This window comes from Pomacea canaliculata, linkage group LG3 (genome assembly GCF_003073045.1).
Source record: "Pomacea canaliculata isolate SZHN2017 linkage group LG3, ASM307304v1, whole genome shotgun sequence".
In the NCBI taxonomy this organism is placed as follows: Eukaryota; Metazoa; Mollusca; class Gastropoda; order Architaenioglossa; family Ampullariidae; genus Pomacea; species Pomacea canaliculata.
The window spans coordinates 17,014,957-17,031,364 of record NC_037592.1 but is presented as its reverse complement, the minus strand read 5'-3'; the positions used below and the strand labels follow the sequence as shown (position 1 = coordinate 17,031,364).

Here is a 16,408-nt window from a genome sequence, read left to right as displayed (position 1 = left end):
TGTTCTAATGCCCGACACGTGTGGCAGCTGATCTCCGCCCTAGGGCCAAGAATATCGTAATCAATATCTTGAAGCCGGAAGCAAAAATGCATAATTCACTGTAAATGGCTATGTACGTAATTTGTTGCACCGATTTGGAGACAGATTTCTTAGTAGTAGCTGTATAGACTTATATAACTGCATATGTTTGCATTTGGTCGGCTTTTCACTCAGAAACATCACGTGGATAGTTTTTTTAAGATATACAATTAATCATAAGGCTATATAGTCATCATTCACTTGTCAGCGCGTGATTTGTATAGTACGTCGTGTGTTAGTGATATCACCTTTATAGAAAGATTTCGGTGTGTACGTGTAGGCGCGCGCGTGAGGGTCGCGTGACATAGGCTCGCGATAATATATGTGATGTATGTCACGACTACCTATATATAACCCGACATGTACTCACAATCAACACGTAATTATTCAAAGCACGGTATTTTGAAAAAATAATGTTCCTGCTGTTTTCCCTGTAGCCGAAATTCATCTCTGAATCGATACACCATACAATTAAGAGCAGCATAAACGGAATATAATTATTTAATAATAAAAATTGCACAGTATGTTACATCAGCATGTAAACACGCCTTATGTAGATTGCTTGAGATAACAATTACAAATAACAAAACAAAAAGCAAGAAGCAGGACAGAAAACAAAAGGCTCCCCAGCGCCAACACTTTGCCGTAAACTGGACTTAACGACCAATGATCGCCGATCGTTCGAAGTCCTACGTGACGACCTTAGATGCGTCCTGTGCGCAGTGGCAAGATAGCAAGATAAGCCTCTTGCCATCGTAGAACCCCCATCATGGGGTTTTGGCTCGCTCGCTAAATAAGTGCGAGGCCAGGTTACCTGCGAGGTACCGCATGCACACGTTGGCAATCCGTGTAGCAAGCGATCCTTGGATCTTATATAAACATGGACAGCGAGTACACGTTGCCACAGGGGAAAGGTAGATCAAACAGTTTTTGAAGCGTGACATTTATTATGAAAGGAATGGTTCTGCTTCTTGCTTTAGGGCACAATGAAACGAATCGTTAAGTGGGCGTGGCATAAACCAGTTTTGATGCGCCAATGTGATTGTTGTTCTTCACAGAGTTTAGTGTCTCGCGCGTTTTAAACGCCTCCACTTGAGTGCGGACGCATTTTGCCGCAGATTTTGGATCATCGTAGCTTCCACCGACAGCTTGTGGCATGGCATGCGTGAAGCACATGAATTGGATTTCCTCCGTATTTATATTTTTTGGCTCAGGAGTTCGTCTTCTGCTCTTGATTTGTCTGTGTGGCGAAATGCAGGCTGTGGTACATGATAACCCAGTGGTGACAAAAGCGTTTTTACAAGCAATCGCACCATTAAGTCTTCAAAAACTTCTACAGGGTGTACAGTCTGGTCACAATAATACCTGTTTCGACTTAACAGCCGATGTGGATAACACCACCACTTGCTTAAAAATACAGGTAAGAATATAAGATACAATATTTTTAAAGTTAAAGTTTACTCTAAGTATAGTTTCAAATGATGCTTAAAAACTTGGTTGCTTACTTATGATGTAAACACTAACAAATCAGGAATGTGCTGGAACTTAATTGTATCAACCCTGCACATGTATACAGTCATAATGTACAAATCTTTTTCAATGAGTAGGAGGAAGATGATTCATTGGTAAGTTGCAGAAAAAGGTAGATCTGCAAGCTGAATATCAGAAATTGCTTTCAGCTTAGTTTGTATAATCTACTTTTCATTAATACCAAGGATATTGAAAGCAAAAATATTCCAATGTAAAATTTTTTAAATACAAATTTCAGTGTTTTTCATTACATTACCATAATTGTACATTATCTTAAGCTTCACAATAAATTTTGCATTGTGGGTAGGAATGTCATCCAGGGCATCCCCAAAACACTTCAAGGTGGACTTAAAAACTTAAAGTGGTCTTAAAAGTGCATTATTTCAATAATATTTTGAAATGTAAAACAAGATTATAACTTAATATCTAAAATTCACTTGTGGATGTTGCATACAAATTGAAGATGCATGTAAAATACTCTTTATTAATAAACTGCATGCATTGAGATTATAGTTGTCAAAATAGGTTTTTAGAAAAAGCTGTTTGCTATAATAATATAACATTTGGTTTATCGAAAGCGATAGTTTCAAGTTGCCACTTGAAAAAGAGATAATGTAAAAAAGATCAGACTCTACCTTATAAAATGATATAGACAAATGATGTTAACAGTATCTAAAAATTATATGATCATATGTTTTTGTTCTGGTGTCAGGAATAGCACTGATTTTAGTTAGCTCATAATAGGCAGACTGACAGATGGCTGTAACTTGTTTATCAAGAGTCCTATATGCACTGACAGTTTCCTGACAGATGATGCAAAGGTGATGTTGGTTTTACCCACTTTGAGGTGATTATGTGGACAAATCAGTGAAGGTTGATTTCTTCTTCAGCATAAGAGAGCTTCCATTTTATAATCATTGAGTTTAAGTTTGTTATTATCCAGTCCTTGGCATCTAATGCAGGCTTCTATGGTGCTAGTAGCAGAGTGAAGCTGGTGGAGTGGAACAGTACAGTTGCATGCTCTCAGCATATAATTAAAACACCATTTTTAAAAAAAAGCAGTTGTAGCATGCAGAAATTATCATAAGTTTATGTTATTGCATGTTGCAATTTTGCACCATTAAACTACATAGAGAGATTTATAAACTTGTGTCAAGATAAATGTGTGTCATTATACAGCTGCAAGATACAGAAGAAAACTTTAATGACCCCAACTGCCCACTATATTAGATATCAGAGTTCAACACACAATCGCAAGTTCAGAAATTCTGAAATAAGAATTTATTGAACGTTTAGATCTATATGACAAATATTTTCCTTTTTTATTTTGTAATTACTACCCATATGTTGCCTACAGGTCAGATTGTAATTATAAAAGCTTAGTTGAAAATACTGCTTAATTTAGGTGTTTTATCTGGTAGATCTTTCTGGTCTACTTACAATATGTGCAAATCGTATTTTTGTGTTTTCTGTATAGACTAATTAGAGTGGCATAGCAATGACATGATGGGAAAGTTATTTAACACTGGTAATACCATTTGCTAGAGCTTCAGAGACATATTGATCTTTTCCATGGTTTTTTGTGTGTTAGGGGGAGAGAGGAGGAGTGAAATAATTTCATGCATGCATACCCATTTGTGCTGACCTTAATATTTATTCGTCACATGTACATCCAGCTCATAAAAGGCAGTAATGATATTAAGAGGTGGCAGGATGCTTTGGGGTTAGCTGGAAAAAATGGAGGCACAATGTATAGACAAATAATTTCATTTTTATAATAGCCATCTGAGTTTATTATTGGGTTATATATATATACTGGGAATAGTGCATGCATGCTGAGTTCATTAGAAACAGGCAACAAATATCCACCAGTCCTATTTCAAGATTGGCAGAAGTATGGGTAAGCCTCAATAATGTGGCCATGCAAAAACATGAGATTTTTATTTTTGTTAAGAATAAAGTGATGTGTTTTTCTTGTGTGATAGATGTATTAAAATGACATTGTCAGTCACCAGCCTTACAGTTTGGGGATTACATTTGTAATGTCTGATTATCTTGTGCAGTGTCTTGGTGTGGATGATGTGGCTCGGCTGTACAACATCTCATCCACTGCAGAGCTGGACTCTGCTGACTTGCCTATTCTTGCCCCAGCTGTGGTTTACACACTGACTCAACCAGACAGCTGTATTTCCCACCAAAATTTAAGTGATGCAGCTTCCAGTCGACCCAGCACTGCAGCAGGTATGTTCAAATGACTGGAGGCACTGGTTTGCCTTGACATTTTACTCTGTAGATTTATATTTTTCTTTCACATTTTAACTTCCCTAAAATAGTACAGAATTAACATATCAAGCATGATTTGGAAATGATTATTGTGGAGGGTGGGATGTTTTTTGTTGTAAAATAAAAAAGATTGAGGTTTCCTCTGTTGGAGACATATTCTTGGGTTTCTGGAGTTAAATCTTCAGAACAGTGGTGCTGTCTGCTACAAAGTCAGCTTGACGTTACCTCCGTGAATTGACTTATAGAGTTTTGTAAATAACTGATAATAGTGTAATATGGCCTTGGCTTGTTCTGCTTGGTCACTTTCTTTTGTTTTGCTGGCATCAACTTTTCTCTAAACATTTTTAAAAGTAATTTTGTGCATGTGAGAGAGAGCATGTGTATGAGCAATTACTATTCACTATTGTTTTGACAGTAAGAAATAGGAAAGATATTTGTTATAGTCCAGCATTGGTTTTTTTTTTTAATGTGAGCAAAGGTAAGTGAAACTGAAAACTGCTGTAAGGAGTAGCAGATGCAGAAAAGAGAGTTAGGATAGTATGTGAAAAGATATATATATATGCAAGTGGACATTTCACTATTATCTGTCTCAGCAGTTCAATCAACTTTTTTTAATCTTGACGTTTTTTATACTTGGCAAGGAGCATGGTCCAGTGGCGCAATAGTTAGCACCTGTCACCAATACAATTATGATTGGCTACCCTGGAATCAGATCTTGTCTCGGGCAAACTTTTTTCTCCGTTTGTGGCATCTGTTTACAGGGCTGGCTGCTTTGCCGTGATGTAGCCTTAGTTGGTGGTTCATTCTAAAAGACAATTTGTTCCCTCACCTGGCAAGGAGGACCCTACATAAACATGAAATCAGTAGGGAGAGACCAGCTTGCGGTTTCATCTTTGAGCATCCATCACATTAATCTTGCAGTCTCGCTGTGTTTATGCTGATCGTAAAAGTTTAGAGGGCAATATAAGTCTGCCTCAGTCATTTCTGCTTCAAGATTCAGATCACTGCCCAAGTATACAGGCTAATTATGAAAAAATGCAGGAGTCTTATGCATCTAATAAAATGTACAATCCAGCTACAGAGTTTGGAGTGAGGATTATGTAGGTGCAGACTGATTACTCATCAGTTCAGTATCCAGTTTCTTCTTCACACTGTACTAGATGACATGACTGTGTGGAGCTATCCTGACTAGCTAATTCAATTCCAGCTGTCCTTTCCCGATTGGTCAGCAATGACCAATGAACAGGGAGAACTCAAACTCAGCCAACTCACCCCACATCCTACCCCCTCTAGCATGGAATTCACCTCGCCAGTTTTTCATCTGGCTTCATTAATTGGATTTTTATAAGGTGACCAGACGTCCCGCTTTAGGCGGTACAGTCCCGCTTTTGACGCCCAATGTCCTGCTTTCTGGCTTTCTGGCAAGTCCATCAAATGTCCCGGTTGTCTTTAAAAATCACTTCTTTCGGTTTTCTTTGACGGTGACGACACCATCATCGGCACGTGTCCCGCTTTCGCCCCCGAAACGTCTGGTCACCTTAATTTTCAGAATGTGTACAGTTTCTGTGATCTTAACTTTTTGTTTTTTTGATAGGAGAGGGTATTTTCATATAAACAAATACAAAATTTTATTAAGTCCATTTTGATAGCAGGCATGTAGATGCACACGCATTGCATATTTGTGTGTGTGCATGTGTTTGGAGTGGGGGTAGTTATGGGCATTTTGTATTCATGCATGAATGTGTATAATATAGGTCATTTATGTAGATATAGGTACAAAATATTTTGACAATAATCGTGTATGTTACCAGTCTTATAATGTTTCAGTGTGGGGCTTCAGCTTTCTGTTTGTCACTCTTATCAACCTGTGCTCTCTCACTGGCATTGTGGTGCTGCCGTGTATAAAGATGAACATGTACAAAGTGATCCTTATGTTCATGGTGTCACTTGCGGTTGGTACACTAGCTGGAAGCTCCATTCTTGTCCTCATTCCTGAGGTAAGGGAAAAATAAATTTTATGGGAGCTTTTCGTGTTTCTTTAGATCAGTTAATTTATAATTTTAACAAAGTCAGACAAGTTATTTCAGTATAAAGTGACAGTTGCCAAAACATTTTTGTTGACTTCGTGCTTGTTTGGGACTTGTTAGTATCATTGTAAAGGTTGACAGTAGGCTGTCCAGTTGTAAAGGTTGATTTCCTCTGTAGCGCAGTGGATAATTAATCTGACCAGCATTCGATTGCACCTAATTACAACACTCAACCATTTTGTTACAGCACAAACGGGCATTCAAACAATCAAGAAAGCATATATATATATAAAAGAAAATATAATTAAGTAAAAGAAGACAAATCATATATGCATAAACATCAATTATCTCAACAAAACGTGGCTAGCTATAGATACTTGGCTACTTAGCTTGTTGGCGATAGTCTTTCACTCTTGACTACCCTTAAGTTCCACAGGGACTGGACAGTCAATATTCCACAGTTTGCACTTATCATCCACAGTCTGCGTGTGTAATTCACAGTCCACGTGTATCATACACAGTTTGTATATAATTATAATTTCAGTTCATACATGTATATATAATCCACTGTCCCAGCTATACTCCCACCAACTTGATCTACACAAGTTTGCTTCTCACAATTTAATGTCTCCTTAAGACGGTCCTCCGGTCGCCAGCAGATTTGGAAAGTGATGAGTTTCTATTTGTTCGAGGAGGATTTGCCTCTTCCTGCTTGGGGGTGTCCCTGGTCACTCTTTAATCTTGGACTGATTTAAGAAAGTTTGCAGGTACTAAAACTCTTCCACCCACTGCTGTGTGATCAGACCAGTTTGTCCCCACTGTCCCCATGTCACTGGTCAGATTTATGGGCCCTTCCTTGACCATCATTCAGGTCATGAGACAGATTGATGGCAACTTGATGAGTGCACTGTTGGTAGTCTAAACTCTAACCAAACTTTGCTAAAAGTAGAAAATATGTTTTCTACAATCATTACCTATGCTTCTTACTAGTATTTTTCCATCCATTAGATTCAACTTTGACGTGAATGATTTTTACCATCAGTCATACATCTAAACTCTTTTTTTCCTCACCTTTCACTTCCTATGTCAACATCTTTTTTTTTTTCATGTACATTTTCTTGCTCTATCCTCCTGTCTTCTGACTTTTCTCAAACTCTGATCCCCACACTCGTAATGACTGTGAGTCATCAACATAAAAGTGGCAAGCTGTCACTTGCCTCTCACATTTATGTATTTACCTGCTCATGCCCAAACACATATAGAAGTCTTAAAATACATCATGACTAGTAAAACTGTTTTAATTTACTAGACAAGAACTTCAATAAACAAATCAAGCTTCATTTAACAGTTTTCAGTTTCTCTTTTAATCTCAGTATGTAATTTCTATAAGATACTTTTAAACCAGACTTTGTTTGCAGGCTTTGGATCTAATGCATAAGTCAGAGGCCATATCAAGGAGCTATGTGTGGAAAATGACTACAGTTATGGGTGGAATCTACCTCTTTTTTGTCCTGGAGCGATTTATGCGTATGATCAACATGTGGCGAGAGGTGAGGATGTTCATCCGCTTTTTGAAGTTTGATAATTATCTTTTTGAGTGAACAGTATATTAGATGCAGTGCTGCTGGAAGTGGTCATTGTGGTGAATGGATGTTATTTTCTATTGTCTGAAAGTCTCCTGTTTACTGAAATAGTGAACATTTCTTGCACATATGTGTATCTGTGTGTGCATACATGCATGCATATTTATACATGCTTTCATATATATATATATGTAACATATCTTTCAAGCTGATAATATGCTTCATATAGCATTGTTAGAAACTTTTTGTTGTGTGGCAGGATACAAAAGAAAAGAAACGAAAAGATGAGATGGCTACTCTGGGAACTTTAACAAGTTCCTTCACCCGTCACCAGTCACCAGGTACCACTTTAAAGCTGAAAGATCCTTCATCACTCTCAGTGAATTCAAATGTAGCATGTTCATGTACATGGGAAGAGGAAGAAGAAAATGATCCAGAAAATCCTGCCAAAATCAGCATATTAAATGGAAAGCCGGAAGCAGAGGATGTGGTGGGTTTTTTTCCCCCAGCAGGTTTTTTTTTCTTTCTCTCTCCTCCTTGTTTCTCTCTTTCCAGAAAGAGATAATTTTTTTTCTTTTTTACACACTTTTCACTTCAGTTAAAGCTTTCTATATGTGATTGCACAGCATATGGTGTCACAACCATTATAGACTTTTTCATTATTCTTCTTGGTGGCTCCAAACATTAGAAACAAAGGGCTGAGACTGCAAAATTGCTTGTTAATGGCATTCTTGTTTCATCAACATTTTTCAGGAGCCGCACACTTTGGATTGCAAAGACAAAAAGCATACCAATGGTCATCATGCCAGTCATCATCATCATCATCAACATGGAGACATAGCTCCTGTGGCATACATGGTTATATTTGGGGATGGTGTGCACAACTTCATCGATGGTTTATCAATTGGTGCTGCATTTACAGAAAGCACACTAGCAGGCATTAGTATTTCTGTTGCTGTGATGTGTGAAGAGTTACCTCATGAACTTGGTGAGTGAAGCTCATTCTTTATCCTCATTTTTCCATACTACCTGTGGATATACTTTATTTGCCAGTTGCATTGTTTATAATAATACTTTGATATTTTTATTCCAAATCCACAACACCTGGTTCTCACTTTTGTTATGACAGGTGCTTTAACCCAGCTCATCACCATCAACAATCCCATATCTTATGCTTATAGTAACTTCTTCATCATCGTCATTAAGTTATAGAATACCATTAATATACAGCACTGTTCCAGGGCATGGCAGGCATGCATTGTTGATATATGTCTTTCTGTTACAGGTGATTTTGCCATCCTGCTAAATGCAGGCATGCGACTGCGAAAGGCGTTGATGTATAACTTTCTATCTGCATGTATGTGCTACTTTGGTGTCATTGTTGGCGTTGCCTTGGGTCAGCACACAACAGCACATACCTGGATATTTGGCCTGGCAGGTGGCATGTTCCTCTATATTTCATTAGTTGACATGGTAAGTCTTGTTGATGACCTGTAGCTGCCCACTGAACTGTCTCATTGTCACACACGGGGCAGTTTGGTGGCGCGACGGTTAGCGCCCGTCACCAATGCAGTGAAGGTTGGCTGTCCTGAGTTCAGTTCTCATCTCAGGCATGCTGTTCTTCCTCTGTATGTGGCATCTGTTTACAGGGCTGGCTGCCTTGCTGTGACATAGCCTTAATTGCTAAAGGGATAAAACACCTCCCCACCCTCACTGTCAGACACACACGCTCTTTTCCTTGACATACTAACTTATACAATCACGCTGCGCTGAAACATAAAATCTCTTGAGAAAAATTTTCATAGGGACTTTAGCTCTTGCATTCATTTTATTGTTTCACTGGTTCTGCTTATTTTATGCGTTGCTGATCATGCGGATTGTCCCTAAAAACAGAAACTGCAGCAATAGCCTTTCAGACCATCTGGTAAGTGCTTGGAAGAAGAAATTTGTAATTCTGTAGTACAATACTACAGCATAACTCTGTTGCTATTCTGACCTTAGATGACCAGAAGTAGTGACTGACCTTTCATACTGTTTTGTTGGCAGATACCTGAAATGAACAGTGCAGCTGAATCAGATGAGGGAAAGAGGTTTGGAGTTAAGAAAGTGATGCTAGTTCAAAATTGCGGACTGTTTCTGGGCTATGGAATCATCCTATGCTTGGCAGTCTATGGCGATGACATCTCATTTGGCTTATAAATTGTATTTGATGCTTTACATCAACTGTGGTTATAGCTGTAGTTGCCATGAATTTGCTGTGCTTTCAAATGTCTGCATTTTGGAGGCTGCATATTTAGCGGTCAAGAAGAATTCATCACTTTGTCCTGACCATGCATTTAATGTGGCAACAAGTGTTCTGTTAGCCCACTAAAACATTTTAATGTGGTGATTGCTGGAAGCTAGTTCATTATGCACCAGTTGATGGTTTCAGATAGCATGCATTGCTATGACAGCATGTGTTGTACTAGGATGGTACCATGGTAATGCATCAAGTAGAATCCAAGAACATGCTGGTTGGCATGTCTTGCAGCAATCTACAATGGTTCATCAAGCAAATTTTGGTTTGCATGAATAGTGGGTATCAAAATCTCTTGTGGGTATGTTATTGGTATGTACAGTACTTTTATAGTCTTCCCGAGATCTCAGAATGTTTTTCTTTGAAAACTTTGTACTTTTGTTGTTAAGTTTTTGAAGAACTATGTGTATTAGAATAACATATATACCATAAACATGGGATAACCTTTGCCTAAACCTCTTTCTCGTTAGGTGAGGTACCAAAGTCTTTTGCTTTGTCTTTTGCTTCTGTCTTATGTTTGTGATGTGAGATGACTTTGATGATCCAAGGTTGGACCCAAAGTCAAAAACATTAAATCACTGCTATGTTAGCAATCTGTATGCTACTAAAACAGACAATAATGGCTGGGAGGACATGCACATGTTGTTTATCACACTAGAATACCTTTTGTCTTGATTAATCCAGCTCCATGTGCCATGTTGATAGAGTTTATTGTTTCATTTTTTAAGTGCATGTTTTACAGGTTGTTGCTATAAGATTCTCATGCTGTGGTTTTGTTTGAAATCTTTAATTTTCCTTCTTGTCAGATTGGCCTAGGTTGTTTCAGTAAAGTAAAAGATGTGATCATAATGGGGTATTTTCCAGTTGAGCTCAGAAATGTTTGTAAATATATGATTTCCATATTAGATGGAAGGTTTTGCAGCAACATTATGAATATGTATGTGTATATATAAATTACACAACTCGCTACATTTTGTTGATGTAGTTTGTTGTTTAAAAAGAGGGCTGCTCAAGAAATCACTCCAAATGAGTGACCCTTGTCCGTGTTCTATTGAACTGGCTGTACAAAAAAATAGAAAGAAACACACACAAAAAGATGATTGAGTAGAGAAAGGTCGAGTGAGAGAGCATTTGCGTAATAGAGAGACCATGCATTGCAGCTACTACTGTGTAAAAGATACTTGAACTCAGATTTCCGATCCGGGTGTTTGCTAACTGTTAAAATATGTTTCAAAATTTCAAACATAAAGTGTAAATAAAGCTCATATACTGTATTTGTATTTCGTAAAATGTTCCTCGATATGAGAGAATTGTGTGTGTGTCTGTTCGTAAGTGAATGGATGAGGCAGCACATGAGAATGTCAGTACTCACAAATGAGTATGAAAGATGGAAGAGAATGAAAGATTTGTGTGTATGTGTAGGCATGCAGGAAAGGTGGGTTGAAGAGGAGAGAACATCAAAACGTAAATATTTTTTTTAAAAACCTGTATATCATTTTCAGGGAAAACATTTATAAAATTCCTTTTGTAATATATTGGGTGTTTATATGCAAATACTTATAATTTAGAATTATATATTAACTTTATGTGCACTTAAGGATATGTTTTGTGCATCTTATGATGTTACACTCTTTTATTCTATCTTTTGGCTAGTGTGTGCACTGTATATAGGTGAATAATTTTTTTGTTGGGGATCAAAAGCAGTCTCTTAGAACTGTTTTTTCTGGTTTCTTATTTTGTTTTAATCAGTTCAATGCTGTGGTGGGAATAATATATATATAATATGGATAAATATTTTGCTGACTCTTTTTAATTCTGAATAAATTAATAGACATGATTAATGTATTCTATATTGCCATCCACCCCTACCCCATCTCTAGCAATATTCAATCATTATCTTTGAGGTTATAATTATCACTTAAAGGTGAGTTAGAGACAAAAGTTCCTATAATTTTCCTTTCATGCAGGAGTGGTTTCACAAGATTATGCAGTGTCCTGTTGTATTTTTCAAGCATTAACTGTAAACATCACCTGTAAGGAAACACATTGTTTACCCATTTCTAGAGTCACTTTTGTGATATAATGTGAATAGAATTTATTGTACCAAAGCGAAATTTGTAATTTGGGAGTTAGGGAAATATATTTTACAATGCATCGTTTTTTGTTAACAAACATTCCTTTTCATCTTTTTTTAAGGATTTTTGTCTGACATGACCCTACAATCAGGAACAATGTCATTGCGTTTGTATTTGTGTGTGTGCATGTGCACACATGTATAATGGTGAGAAAGAATGAGCATGTGATTGTAAGTGCCAGCGTGTACACCAGCACATAAACAGTTGCATATGGGTACACATCTACTAATGTTTATCACACAGATCCAAAAATTGTTTAATATCAGGTTACATCAGGTTGCATTTTTTTTTGGGGGGGTATGCTGGAAGTGGTTAGCTTTTAGTTGTGAACAAGGTACAGGTGTAGCTACAAAATCACGACTATGAAAACATGTTCTGTGTTGTGCAAAATAAAATAATGGAATTGCAGCATTTAGTCTGAGAAGGCATATGAGGAGTAATGTTTCAGTACAGTTTTACTGCATAGGTTAAAAATGTTCTTTGTGTCCGATGCTTCAGATGGGCTATTTTTCTTTCTTTTCAAAAGTGATTTTTTTTTTTTTGGTGGATGGTAATGTATGCTACTTTTTTATGTTTATAATTATTTAAACTTTTCTCATAATTATTTCTTCATGAAAATGTTTTGAAAAAGAGCTGATGAAAAATGTTTTCCATGCATCGTGAATTATCAGAAACTGCATTCTCTTGCTTAAAGAGAGGTGGATGAAAACACATTCTGTCCTTTATTTAGGTTTGGTTTGGCTGTTTGTAGCAAGCGGTAAAGGCCAAAGAATGTAAGCGTAATTTGCATGTCTAAGAAAGTCCCACAGCTTGCACTTTTTATAATCCAACTGATCAAGTAGTAAAAGTCAGATGGTGTACAAATTTTTATTTTCCAAAAGCAGCTGATTATAATGTAGAAGGAGGTCATGCCCTGTCATTGTCGTTGTGGGTTCAGTTAAGAACTGTTCATTCTTTGTGCAAGTGATGTCACTTTGATGCAGTCACCTTGCTGCCTGTGTAAGGCAACGTCAGTCTTTTCTGCATGTAATCAGAGGTTTGTACCTGCCCTTCTGTAATGTGAAGGGCCAAAGAATAAGCTTATCTTTATGGGGGAGTTTATAGCTGTTCATAGGGAATTTGGGCCAAAAGGGCTTCACATCATGCACTCTATGAATGCTTGATTTAGAAGAGACTTGTTTTATAACTCAGCAGTTGCATATAATACTTCCTTACAAGTACAGGTACACGAATGTCAAATTCGCTGACATCAAAGAAAACTGCTGTGTGCAATTATTTACCAGAGTATTTTTTATTTTTGTAAATAGAAAAAGTCTAACAAGCACACAAGTGCAGTACCAATGTCTAGTTCACAGATCCAGGTCTATTTTTAGGTAGTACTAAATCTAAATGTCTAAATCTTGAAATGTTCAGCGAAAGAGGATTTTCCTTTCTGATATAAGTTACCAGAAAAAGCGTGAAGTCTGACTGTTAATGTTATGTTGGTTTCTTAGCAACACTTAAGTAGTATTCTTTGTTATGCAACAACAGTATTCTGTCTCCTGCAATAAGGAAGAGTGTAGGATTTAAAAATTCTGGGATTTTCCTGTTTTGATTGTGTGATGAAGGACAAGGTGTAGTAACAGATAATAAACTGAATCCAAGAATTTTGATTATAACGTTCAACTTGGTTTGCTTTACTGTTAACCAAAAAAAAAATTTGTGTTCAATTTTGGGACACATGCAGCGTGATAAAGATTTTTTTTTTTTTAAGTTGCCTTTACACAAACACGCGTGCACACACTATGCTTTGCTGGTGAGTCATCTTGACAATAAAGTGTTTATAAAAAATTTTTTCCCCTCATGCTGGGATGAAGGTTTCATTGGGTTTTGTTTTGTTGTTGTTTTTTTTTTGTTCTACATTATGCTCTTCGAGGATATGTGATGTAATGCTCATGTACTATTGGAATTTATCTTCTCATTTGATCTGATCTAGTCAGAGATGATAAATATAAGTTGTTCAAACTTTCCAGTGATTTTAGAATTCAGTAAGGACATATTTATGGTTTTGAGGTTTTATTATATGGCTAGTACCTATTTATGTGCGAACTGTATCAGCAATCAACAATATTTAATCTCTAGTAAGGGCTAAGTTTTAATATTTACATATCCATTGAAAGGTCTGCATATGTTATTTTTTAAGTGAAGGATGAACCAGATCTGCCATTCTAGCAAAAGATCCTCATATATTATCTTTTTGAAAAAAAAAGCTGTATTTTTTAACAGGACATATTGTAATGCTTGCAACCAGCAGTTTATCTGACAAGAAAAAGCAAAAGAGCAGCAATATTCTTTTGTAGCCTCCTATAAAACTGATTTTGTTTCAAGAAGTAAAGTTGCTTATGAATCTTAAAAACTTCTTAGTGCCTTACATTATCTGCAAATGATGAAATACATCAGCAATGTTAGTGTACTATTTGCATGTGCATAATTATGTGCATACAGGGATTAAAGGCTACTCAAATACAAAGACTTGAGAAAGTGATTATTTACGAATGTAACAGCCTGATCACGAACTTATATCTTATTATATACAGAGGAACCTCGGTTAGCGAACGCCTCGGATAACGAATATTTCGGTTAACGAACAAAAATTTTGTTAAAAGTTTGTCTCGGATAGCGAACAAAATTTCGGATAACGAACAGCCACGTGAACCACACGTGACCAACCATCATGTAATCATTTGCGCTCGAGACACAGTTACGATCAGTCGTTCCTTATCTATGCGCATCCTTCTTATTTAGTGATTTTTGTGCTTTATTTTAATAAGATAATCCTCAATCATGGCTCCAAAGAAAAGTCTGTAGAAAAGTCTTTCCCTAACAGTGCAATAGGCAATAGGAGCCTAAACATGTTCAATGAGAATGTGATGTCGTATTACCCAAGAGTGTTACAAAAAAGGCAGAAGCAACAGACAGTGGACAAGTTTTTTTCTTCAACCTCAAAGAGACAGAAAAAGTAAGTTACCCCCCCGTTTTTACAATGTCACGTGCTCATGGAAGGGGAATCAAAGCAGTAATCATCCCTTCCTCCCCACACCTCCATCCACCCACACCGTCAAAACGACAAGTGTTCTTATGTTTAAATGCTTTCGTTAATGTTTTTATGTTTATTTAACTCCATTTATGTTCTATTATAACTGTTCTCACACACACACACGCACTACATAAACCATTGTGTGCACGTGCCACATACACTGCATTCATGTACAACTATGAGTATACATGTGCAACACATATTCCATCTGTAAGCACTACAACTCAGCACTACCATGTATATGCCCTAATGTAGTACTGTATATGGATTAATTACCATGTGTATACTAATGTACTACAATATATTTATTAATTATTATGTATGGGTACTAATAGACTATTATATATACATACACTAGTGTACTGCTGTGTATATGTAGTACACATACTTCTATGCATGTGTATACACCTTGTGTTTTACGGTATATACTGCTGTACTACTGTATGAAGTTCATGTACTATTTTGTATATGCATGTATCTGGGATAGCTGGATTTTTTAGCAAGAGTTCGGACAGCCAACAGCAAGAAAAATAAGAAAGTAATACGGATAGAACCCTGCTTACGAAGTCTATCTCAGTAAACTTTATGGGACCCTTGAATTTTCGGGAGAAGGAACAATCGAGAAGTGACCTCCTCTACATGATGAGGAGGAGGATACGTTTCGTGCACCCAGCAACACATTTTGACTGTTGCCTTCCAAGTGATGATAAGCATGGAGGGTTTCTTTGTGTGTGAGATGGCCGAGACCAGTAACATCTGTCGTTATGGAGCAGAGTTTACCTTCTGTCAAATTCTACTTGAGGTATTTTATTTTCGTTTTAAAAGGAGTCACAAAGCTTTCTTGCTGCATAGAAACTGTGGCATTTAATGATGTTGATATAGAGGAGTGTGTGGAATTTAATGATTTCAGTATAGTTGTTGGCATTGCAGGTTCAGTTTATGTCTCTTGCACGTTGAGAAATATTTCATAGGCGGAGCGCTGTTTAACGTTTGAATGACTGTACGGGTCTTTCATAGAGATTTCACATTAAAGTATATCATGGCGACGCAAATAACATTAACAGTAAAAATACTCACAGACAGAAGAAAATAAACACAGAGGCTACCGGAGTCGGAAAGTCTTACCCATAAAAAGACTTTATTTTTTTAAGATTTAGAAAACATCCTTACGAAGATCTTCTGTAAATTCTTCAGTTATTTGTTTGTACGTTAACTTTGGAAAGATTTACATGCAAGTAAAAAACTAATGATGGAATAATGTCTAATGATACCAGATAATGATACGTTCAAGATAAGACTTGCCGAATTCAAAGTAATCCACCCTTTCCATTCTCAAGATACACACCCACAAACATCAGCATGTACCGGTCAAGACCACTCGCACAGACGTCAGAGTTGTA

At 36.9% G+C, this 16,408-nt stretch overlaps 1 protein-coding gene across 1 annotated transcript; it reads left to right on the top strand.

Annotated features, from left to right (window-relative positions):
• Nucleotides 1-736: 736 nt before the first annotated feature.
• On the top strand, nucleotides 737-14,441 carry LOC112558525 (zinc transporter ZIP14-like). Its single transcript, XM_025229020.1, has 8 exons — nucleotides 737-1,498; nucleotides 3,672-3,849; nucleotides 5,719-5,888; nucleotides 7,337-7,468; nucleotides 7,761-7,991; nucleotides 8,255-8,489; nucleotides 8,787-8,974; nucleotides 9,548-14,441. The coding sequence occupies exons 1-8, from the start codon at nucleotides 1,235-1,237 to the stop codon at nucleotides 9,698-9,700; spliced, it is 1,551 nt and encodes a 516-aa protein (XP_025084805.1). The 5' UTR covers nucleotides 737-1,234; the 3' UTR covers nucleotides 9,701-14,441.
• The last annotated feature ends 1,967 nt before the right edge of the window (nucleotides 14,442-16,408 follow it).

Bases quoted from the DNA above. Each gene is read 5' to 3' on its own strand.
- LOC112558525 (XM_025229020.1), top strand. From the start codon at position 1,235: ATGGCATGCGTGAAGCACATGAATTGGATTTCCTCCGTATTTATATTT. The intron at 8,490-8,786 runs GTGAGTGAAGCT...TTTCTGTTACAG, and splicing joins AGAGTTACCTCATGAACTTG to GTGATTTTGCCATCCTGCTA. The intron at 8,975-9,547 runs GTAAGTCTTGTT...TTTTGTTGGCAG, and splicing joins ATATTTCATTAGTTGACATG to ATACCTGAAATGAACAGTGC.